Genomic DNA, 10,048 nt, shown 5'->3' on the forward strand with positions numbered 1-10,048 from the left:
AAGAAGCTGAATGCCAGCACCTACATGGCCACTGTCGATTTGAAGCAGTGAGCCTTTAGTTTACAAGAGGATCTCTTAACCTTCCGGAGATTCCACATCTACCCCATTCCCATGCCCAGGAGTTCTGGGTAGTCCAGCTACATACATGCACATTCAAGATTCTGGGTAATCGAGTCCAGAGCTCTGCCCACACAGTCCTCACCCAGGAGGCTTCCAGGGTCTTCCAAGGCCTCTGGGCAATATTCTTCCATTTTAATTTGAGCCCTCGTGCATGTTGCACCACCTCACACTAATGCACCCGCACACCGGCGCAGTAAGACGTGAAGTCCCCAGGTACCACCTGGTAGCACTGCTGGGGTTTCATTTTGATTTTTTTGCTAAGTTTTTATTTTATTCCAAGGACTTTGCTCCATACAAAATGTCATTGTAGAAACAATATCAGAATCCAAAGTTCAGCTTGTAAATACTACTCAGGCAGCAAACTAATTCAATCGCATGAATTTGTTTGTTTGTTTGTTTTTAAGTAAGGTCCAGTTGTGTTGCATGACTGGAGTTCTCTTTCTTCCTCTCTCTCTCTCTCTCTCTCTCTAACACTGTTGTTAAATATAAAGTTTTGCAACAAACCTTCAATTTATATCAAATATAATTAAAAATTAACAAATGAATACATTGTATCAAAAGGTACGAAGATATACATTTCATGCACATACTTATATAATGTGTGTATATATATATGTATATATTTTACATGCACACATAACTGTTCAAACTACAGCCACTGCTTGACAGATTCCAGATGCAGACAGCTGGTTGATGCAATTCAAATTTGGCAACTCACTATGAGATTTCAGGGGAAACAGACAATAGTTTGAGAAGAGACAGTACAGAAACAAATCCAAAGGCAGGAAAACAAAGCATAATGTCTCCTCCCCCCTCCCCCACAGCTACCACCACTGCAATTTTCACTTATGTCAATGCTGAGAAGAATCCAGACAAGCCAGCTACAGGTATTCTCAACCTGTGACGGCCTAAGCAGACAGCTATGGTTCTATATGGAATGTATGCATTTGACACCCAGGAGAACACGGGCCGGGGCAGGAAGAGAGACAAAACATTAAGATCAAAATGCACAGCCTCCTACTTTGCAACATGGGCAGTCACATGCACAGTCTTAGGTTCCTTTAATTTTACCCTATTGGAATAAAATACTCTGTTAGCTTTAAAGTTTCAGAGTGTTGTGCCTTCACATAAGGAAATTCTATAAAAAGGTTTGGTCACAATCATGCTGAAACCCTAGACCAAGTGGTAGTCTTGTGTGTTTTGTGTCATTTGTTGCATAGCCCTATGGTTGACAAGATCCATTCACTAAACACACTTCCACATACACCCACATTCTATAAACACACACACACACACACACACACACAGAGCTTTTGTGAGGAGCGTGGGGTAGAAGTCAACAATCACACAGAGACATCATCTGAAATTTCAAAACACAGAGGACACACCAATGGACGTGTCTGCATGCGCCTTTCCTCCGGCAGGACTCCACCCTCTGGGCACACTGCACACCATCCTGAGAATGGGTTTTCCCTTTGGAGAGTGGTCATGAGGTGAGGTTTTATTTGCTGCCTACCCAGGCCTGGGAGACAGAAACTGTGCCAGGCTCTAAGATGCCCAACTTTAGCCCAGAAGCCATTTCCTCTGCCAGTCACTAGGACTTTAGCTGGGGTTCCTTTTTTCCATGATCCACATCCCCAGCTGCTGTCTTTTACCCAACTAGCATTTTGCTCACTTCAGCATTTAGTGAAACTGAATTCACACACAACAGAGATCATGCCCTACTTAGCAGGCATCCCATCCCTGAGAATCAGTAGAGAACAGACTGAAAGTGCCACACACAGGCACAGACCTCGCTGCTCTGTGGCTTCCCCAGAATCGCCCTCACGGGAGGACAGAGGGCACAGCCACTCGCTTACAACTGTGCTGTGCTGCTGGATGCTAGCCGGTGCTCACAGGCTGCAGCTCTCGACTAAGTTCACAAGGCCTCCACCCTCATAGATGCTCAGGAGCCAGAGGTCAGGCACTGTGTCAAGCAGCAGGAACTGCGATCAACAAGGGACCCACCTGGGGGGGGGGCGGTCCACACAGCAGTATCTCCCACAAGTCAAATGCAACCAAGAGACCTTCCTACAGGTTGATTCTGAAATTTTATGTGAACATTTCTTTCCCCGTTTTTCTTATTTTATCTTTTTCTAGATCAAGTATATAGAAACGACAAAGAGTGAAAGATGTTGTGATTAAAAACCAGAATCAAGCACAAGAACATTCTCCAGATTTGGTCCCTGTTGGAGCAGCAAGTGTTGGGAAAGACAGAGCCTCAAATGCATTGATTTCTATGTACATTTGCTGTTCGGTGCTAAGAGCAACCATGGACACGTGATCACTGTGATGCTTTCAGGTACCACGAGGCCACCGCTGGGCCCCTTCCTTGCTTCCAGGCACACCTTGCTCTCTGTACTACACATCTGGATCAATGCTGTGTCCCATGAGACTCAAACCACCAACTAAAACGTTGAAGCACCCAGCCCAGACGCTGGTGGCCATGATATGGGATATGAGCTCACTGGGTCTGCCTCAACTCAGCCACCACCTGCTTAGGATCTGATGGGTGGCGTGAGACCCAGGAAGGCAGCACACAGGGGGATAGAGAGTCATATCCCTCTAAGAAAGGGTTTTATTAGTCCATCCAATGTAAAAGAAGAGGGAGGGAAGAGGAGAGGAGTAGAGCAGGAGCCTCCACCATGGAGGCCACGAGGCAAGATACCTCCTCCCAGGGCTGCAGCCCCAGAGCCCAGCATGGATGATAAAACTCATCAACTGGAGCCCATGCCCGCGGTGAGCACGTGTGTGGCAGTCACGGTGCAGCTAGCACCAGTGGTCTTGGTCAGGGTGGTGGTAGCTGTGCCGTGCCCGGACACCGGTGCTGAGTCCCAAAGTGCAGTGGTAGCCATTGGGCACACGGCGGAGAGGGTGGGGCTGGGAGGTCAGGGAGGACACGTAGGAAGTCCTCGAGGAACGGCCTGAGTTGGTAGCCACCGCCTCCTCGAAGGTGAGCGTGTCCTCAGGCAGAGTGTGGGCAGAGGCCTCGCTGTCCAGACGCTGGCCCAGGTAAGGGTCTGAGCTGATGCGAGAGCCCGGAGCCAAGGGCTGGCTCAGGGGCTCTCTCTGGAGCAAGGCGTTGTGTTCAGAAAGGCCGCGGCTGAGCCGGCCTGGGGAGAAGGCTGGGAGGCCACTCTGAGCCCCAGCAAAGTGGACCGGCGAGGAGTTGGCCGTCTTGTAGGTGATGCTGGGGCGAGGGGTCAAAGGGGTTTGTGGGAGCTGCCTCCGCCCACCTCGACCCGGAGTGCTAGCACCAGATGTTGACAGTGAAGGGCTCCCATTAACTGGGCCACTGCCCTATGTGAAAAGGGAACAGAAGATGAAGAGGAAATAAAACATCAAACCGAATACCACACAGAGCACACAGGACACGGGGGGCATTCGTCCTAAGGGAGAAGCTGGGGGGTGAGAGGCAGGGCAATGGCTGGCACGGGGGCAAAGGAAAAAGCAGCTCAAAGGCCAGACGCCCAGTCAGGAAAGGAATAAGAGTGTACAAGACCATGGTGAGGCTTCCGGCAGCCATCCGGGGGACGTAGCAGCCGGGCAGGGAGGCTGTCTGGGCTGGGGCGCAAGGGGAAGCAGCTGCTTAGACTCAGGCCGAAGGGGCGCGGGAGGCCTGGAGGAAGAGAGCTGACTCGGGCCCAGCCTGGTTACCTGTGCGGGGGGGCCTGTGCCCAGCCCTGCTGTTGGAGATGTGGGGTGGCTGCTGAGGGAGGGCTTGGGCTGTGGAGGCTCCCGACTCCCAAAGCGGTCACAGGAGTAGAAACGCTGCTTTTCTGAAGAAGAAGATGAAGGCTGTCTGCGCTCCTGGGACCTGCCCCGCTCCTGCTTCCGCTCCCGCTCCCGCCGGCAGCCTGTAGGTCCTTCTCCTGCAGGCAGGCCTGGCCCGGCAGCGCTGTTTGGTGCTGGCCAGGGAAGAGAAGTCAACTCAGCCACAGCCAGTGCAGGAAAGAGACCCCAGTTACAGACCCACCGGCTACAGACCCTCGCAGTTATAGACCCACTGGGTCCCTTGAGTACCAGGGAAGACTTCACAGTGCTGGAGGGGCAGGGAGGAGGCAGCCTGGACCCAGGCCTAGGACCATTCTTTCTGCTCTGGGTAGGTTTGAGGGTCATGGGCTCATGAGCCAAGGAAGATGCCTAGATCCCCCACCACAGCCCTAACTCAAGGCATAACCCCTCAGGAAGCTCCCCGGGCCCTCCACACGCACCGCCCTCTATGTCCACAGAGAGGCTAGGCCCCTTTTCCAGGGACCTCTGTTTCTTGTCCCTGCGACGGTGGCAGCGGTGGTGGTGATGATGTGTTGCCTGGCTGGGGGGAGGACGGTCCAGGGCAGCATTGCAGAGGTGAACCCCATGGGGGCGCTGGGCCAGTGTGGAGATGGAGCGCTTCATAGGGCTGGCATCAGGGGCAGGCTGTGGACAAAAGGAAAGGACCAGCGTAGGTCTGAGGAACCATCAAGGAGGAGGGGAAGGCAATCATGAAGGTTCACAGAGCAGGGTAGGACCATTAAAGAAATCAGGTGTGGGCCACAAGTCCCCAGCTGGGACATCGCCCCTGAGAAGGCCTGCTGGGGGCCGGCTGCCAACCCTGTGCGGAGGACCCCAGCCTGCCAGGAAGGGCTGCCTGCCTGCCTGGGGAAAGCCGGGAGGACCTACAACTTTCCAGAGAGCCTTGAGCTCTCTGAGGGGCTGACCCGTGATGCTGCCCTGTGACAGGTGTCTGTGGAGCTCAGTCACCTGCGTGTCGAGGAGGCATGTCACAGGAAGCTGCCCGGTCTGTGGCCACCAGCCTGCAGCACCAAGGCAGGTGCCATGGGGCAGAGGCCACAAGGCTGGAAGTAGGGAAAAAGCAAAAGACAAGAAGGAAGGACATTGAGGAGAGGTCAAGCATGGAAGGCCACAGCCATGAAAACAGGGATACTGCAAAGTAGGGAATAGAAGATAAGGAGGAGAATAAAGTGTATCCTAAATGTCCACAACCCGAAGGCATAAGGAAGAAGTGGGCACAAAGCGGAGGGAAAATAAACAGGCTCCAGCAGGCCACGAGCTCCCAGGGCCAAGGCTGGCCTGCAGCACCTCTGCGGCAGCAGAAGTGGTGGGGGGGGCCCAGAGCACACCCAGTGACCTAGGGAAGGGGTTTATTCTCAAGTGCTTTTAGACCTCATTCTTAGTCAAACATATCTCAGAAGAAGAACAACTTCATGGGGTCCAGGGAAGGAAAGGAAACCCAGAGACAGTGACCAGACAAGGAGGGTAAAACCACAGCCTCAAAGAGCAGAAGGTGGACTAAGGCATGGTTCACAGAGTCGAATCCTAGGGAAAGAAGTGACGGGGACAGCAGAGCTGTGGGGACATAGCTGAGGAACAACAGAGCTGGGAGACCAAAGAGCAAGGGAACGGCAGTGCCGACAACACACGCTGGGAACACTAGAATTGAATGGGCCAGAGCTAAGAGGTCATAGAACTAAAGAAAAGAAAGCAGAGCTGTGAATGAAGAACCTTGGGAATCAAGTCCCTGTGTGGTCCTCCAGATGGCTGAGAACACAAATGCTCACCCATGTCCCAAGAGCCTGCAGAGGCAGATGGTGTCTAGGCTGCACTGGCTGCCCGCAGGGCCTCCGGCCAGGGAGTCTGCCCAGGGGGTGCCCACTTCTCCACGCTCCCGAGTCTCCTCACTCAGGATGTACATGTCATGCTGCCAACCCCTTCCCCATGCCTTGACCCTTTTAAGCCTACCCACCTGCGTTTCTGCTGCCAGGCGGGGCATGGAAGCGGCTCGGCCTTGGCTCTCCAGCCCAGGTTGGGGCTCCCCATCAGGGCCCCTCAGCGCCATATTCTGCATCTGGACATCCACAGCCTAGAGGATAACAGCCTTCTAGTCACACCGCACAGAACCACCCAGCCTCACCCAGCCTCGGAACCCAACCCCTCCTGACACTCACTCCTCTAGGGAGGACTTACCAGTGCTCCTGCCTGACCCACAGGAATCTCTGCTGAGTGGCCACGCTCCAGGGGGGCCCTGGCCTCATAGAGTGTGTCCTGGGTCCTCTGAGTGCCCCAGGACAAGGACTCCTTGATGCCAGTCTCTTGGGTTTGTCTAGGAGAGAGAGGGATAGTCTACAAGGTCAGAGACCCAAGCTGCAGAATGCCCTGCTGGGAATCCATGCTGCCCACCCTCTTATCAAGCACAGGAGTCCCAGTATGGATGACATATACTGGGCCCAAGCCGAGGCACATCAAAGGGCATGCTCCCAGTGTGCGTCTTGGGTGGGCACAACTCCCAAGGGAGAGAGCCCTCAAAGGGAAGGGCTGTCCTGTTGCTTCCTGGTCTGAGGACAGCTGCCACATTCCTCAACCTTTCCAAGTTTCATTTGTGAAATGGGTACTGGGATCAACCCTGTCACATAAGACTATGGTGAAAGGGAAAAGATCATGCAGTAAGCGTGGATGAATGGGCAATCGCTGAGAAGACCCTGCTTTGCTGACATATAGGAGACACTGACTGTGGGGTCCTTCTGCATTTCTTTCCCAGGGCTTCCAGGAGGAGCTGCAGAATCCTCGTTACCACCCTGACCCGCACTCTTCCCATATCTGCTCTGGTGTCAGGCCACACACACACTACCTTCCTGTCCCCTGGCTATGCCTACAGATGGTGATCAGTCTTGTCCCAAGCATTACTGCCTCTGCCAGTTAGCTGATTCACAATGACTGCACCTGTATTCGCACAGGTTTAGTAGCACTGATCGTATATACTCAGCTTAGCATGAGGCCCATCAGCCTGAGCAGTCCACACTTCTGACCATGGTGGTGTGTGCAGAGGTGGAAGGGCAGCCCCATCTCTGCTGGGCATTCTGAGAAGAATCAATCTTTGTCTTCCCAAACTGCTGCATGTATCCATGTATCTCCCTTTAATGTTCTGTGTGGGGAGGGCAAGGCTGGCACTAACAAGACAGCCGGGCTAGGCCCTGCAGTGTGGCCAGTCCTTCTAAGATCAGGGAGATTAGATCTCCACTGTGACCAGGTGTTCTCTAACCTCTGATGGAAGAGTTATGGCTTTTTACAGAAACTAAAATCAGAGATGTAACCAAACCCATTTGCCTCATGAAAGCCTGCTTCAGCTGGGTGCCGGTGGCTCACACCTGTAATCTTAGCTACTCAGGAGGCTGAGATCTCAGGATCACATTTCAAAGCCAGCCCAGGCAGGAAAGTCCGTGAAACTCTTATCTCCAATAGACTGCTCAGAAAACTGGAAGTGGCTCATGGCTCAAGTGGTAGAGCACTTGCCTTGAGCTGAAGAGCTGAGGGACAGAGCCTAGGCCCAGAGTTCAAGCTCCATGACCAAAAAAATAAAAAAATCAAAAGCCTGATTCAGATCAATAAAGAGACACCATACATTCTCTCCAACACAAACAAATACTGGCACACAATTGTCTCACATACACAAACCTCACAATCAAACACACATTCACTGGAATTGAGGGTGGTTTGGGGCTCTAAGAGACCAGCTTTAAGCAGGGTTGCCCCAATTGGGAAAACGTTTGGGTTCTCCTTTGTATTGTCACTGTCCTCAACTTGAACCTGGACCTGCTTATGCAATACTCCAGATGATAGGTGCTGCAGGAGCAGAGACCCAAACAGAGTCTGAGTCTTGGGTGTCTGCCATTTTGGGACCTTCATAAGGTGGTGATCCCCTGAAACAAACTGATAGGGAAAGGCCTTTCTATGTCCCGTCCAGGAGCCACAGCTGTCAGGGAAAGCTGAAAGGGCCCTCCTTGTGTGGGGCCAACCCTACCCAGGACCTAGCTACCACCCTCAGTGAGAAAGATAATCACTGTTTATATTTCTGGAGTTTGGGTGGCTCTTTGCCAAGCAATATTGTGCCACGAGTTAAGTAAAACAAAAGGACCTCACAAATTTGTCTAAGAAATGCAACAGCCTCAAAAATCAATACCAAAATGGGAAAATCTGGAGGAAAATGTCTCTGACAGAAGAGTGGACTGTAAACAAGCCTTGAGCAAAAATGGTGAGGGCTCAAGATGGGAACACCACCAGCTACTGACTGAGCAAAGCTGAGACAGGTGCACACAGCAGGTGTGTCTCAGGGGTGGCACAGCTGTCTTTGCTGACTTACTACCACCAACCCGCTTGACATTATAAAAGCTACTCTCCAAGTCCACCCAAGCAACCTGGTCCCCTCACAATTCTCACTAGCTCCCAGGCATCACAGTGAACATCGGGATAGCCCATAAGTGAGTTAGGTACTGGCGCCATGTGGGGCCAGCCCCTGGCACTGGATGGGACTGGGGACCCTACCCTCAGAGGGCTCGACAGCCTTCGGGCACCCCTGCGTTTTAGCTACAGGCCCAAAGGCAGTGAGAGCCGGCCAGGTTGTGAACGTGGACATCTTATATCCACTGACTTTGGGTCCCGCCCCGCTGGCCACCGTACCCAGCACTCACATAGCACCGCCATTGCTGAGGGAAGTGGCACTCTTCTGCCGAAGGAAAACCCGAGCTCCTCGGAGCACAGCCGGCTGTGCCTGCTCCAGGGTGGCCTTCAGAGGGTGGAACAGGGACACAGGGCCCGTCTGCAACAGGTATATGAAGGGGAATAGTTCTAAGGCCGGGGGCCAGCCCCTGATAGACCCAAAGTACGCCCTTGGCACAGCACAAGTGGCAGAGGCCAACGTCTAGTGCCGAGCGGGGGCCCCTTGCCATTCCTGCAATATCATGTCTCCCCTAGAGTAGGCAGGGCGGGGACCCACACAGCATCTCTTCCTTGTGACTTCATGAAAGCTTTCACCTTTCAGAGCCTCAGTTTCCCTACCTACGATCAGGCTCAGATTGATCACAGGTGGCAAAGCCATTCATCTCAGCCTTAGCTCTGAGCTCCAGGTTGAGTAGGCTGTGACTCCAGGCTGTGGGAGCTGCAGCTGACTGGGTCTTCCCAGGGATAGGGTGTAGAACACCACCAGGTTGTGGAATTGTCCACAGGGATATGTAAACAGCCCTGCAAGTTCTGCGCATCTACAAATTTTCAAGACAGAGCCGTCATGTGGTCACTGAAGACACAGGTGAGATGGTGCCAGTCACGGGCAGTGTGACAAGGACATCAAGCTCTTGATGCTGGTCTCTTTGCTTTCTGCTTGTATGCAGGGACAACAGATTCTTCTCAGAGATTTCTCAACATCTTCCTCCATCCCCCAAAGAAAGTGCAACATCTCCCAGAGTCTCTTCTGCCATGAAAATCAGCTCTCCAGTGCTCCCTGGCGTCATCAGGCAAGGGGCTGACAGAGAGTGGTCTGGATAGACCCGGGAAGGAGGTGGGCCTCCCACCCCTGCCCACCAAGACCAGGTACCTGGGATAGGCCTCCGGGAGCTTGGTGAATCTGGTCTCTGGTGGTTTTGTTCTGTTTGTAGAAATCGAATATCATCAGAGCTGCGTAGACTTTCCCCACTGTCATCTCGTCAGCTGGAGAGGAGAGCAGGCAGAGAGGAGAGGGGAGGGGAGGGGAGAGGAGGGAAGGGGAGAGAAGGAGGCAGAGAGGACCCAGAGTACAGGAAAGGAAAGCAGGCAGAGAGGACCCAGAGGAGAGGAGAGGAGGGGAGAAGAGAGGAGGGGAGGGGAGGGGAGAAGAAGAGAGGAGAAAAGAGGACAGGAGAGGAGAAGAGACGGGAGGGGAGGGGAGGAGAGGAGAAGAGATGAGAGGAAAGGAGAAGAGAGGAGAGGAGAGGGGAGAGGGGGGAGGGAAGAAGATAGGAGGGGAGAAGACAGAAGAGGAGTGGGGAAAAGAAGACAGGAGAGGAGAGAAGGGAGGGGAGAAGAGGAGAGAAGAGAGGAGAGGGGAGGGAAGAAGGGGAGAGGAGAGAAAAGGGGAGGAGAG

General features: G+C 53.2%; 1 protein-coding gene across 1 annotated transcript in view; it reads right to left on the reverse strand.

The window, feature by feature from the left end:
* Positions 1-374: 374 nt before the first annotated feature.
* Cacna1b (calcium channel, voltage-dependent, N type, alpha 1B subunit) overlaps positions 375-10,048 on the reverse strand; it is a 181,386-nt gene continuing 171,712 nt past the window's right edge. Inside the window, exons 40-46 of the mRNA XM_013029324.1 lie at positions 9,524-9,636; positions 8,625-8,752; positions 6,127-6,262; positions 5,906-6,022; positions 4,374-4,578; positions 3,817-4,067; positions 375-3,459 (exon numbers count right to left, since the gene is read on the reverse strand). Of these exons, the coding sequence (XP_012884778.1) occupies positions 2,929-3,459; positions 3,817-4,067; positions 4,374-4,578; positions 5,906-6,022; positions 6,127-6,262; positions 8,625-8,752; positions 9,524-9,636 (1,481 nt within the window). The 3' untranslated portion in view covers positions 375-2,928. The remainder of the gene's footprint in view (positions 3,460-3,816; positions 4,068-4,373; positions 4,579-5,905; positions 6,023-6,126; positions 6,263-8,624; positions 8,753-9,523; positions 9,637-10,048) is intronic.

The sequence above is a fragment of the Dipodomys ordii genome, unplaced genomic scaffold, assembly GCF_000151885.1.
Source record: "Dipodomys ordii isolate 6190 unplaced genomic scaffold, Dord_2.0 Scaffold118, whole genome shotgun sequence".
NCBI classification, from domain to species: Eukaryota; Metazoa; Chordata; class Mammalia; order Rodentia; family Heteromyidae; genus Dipodomys; species Dipodomys ordii.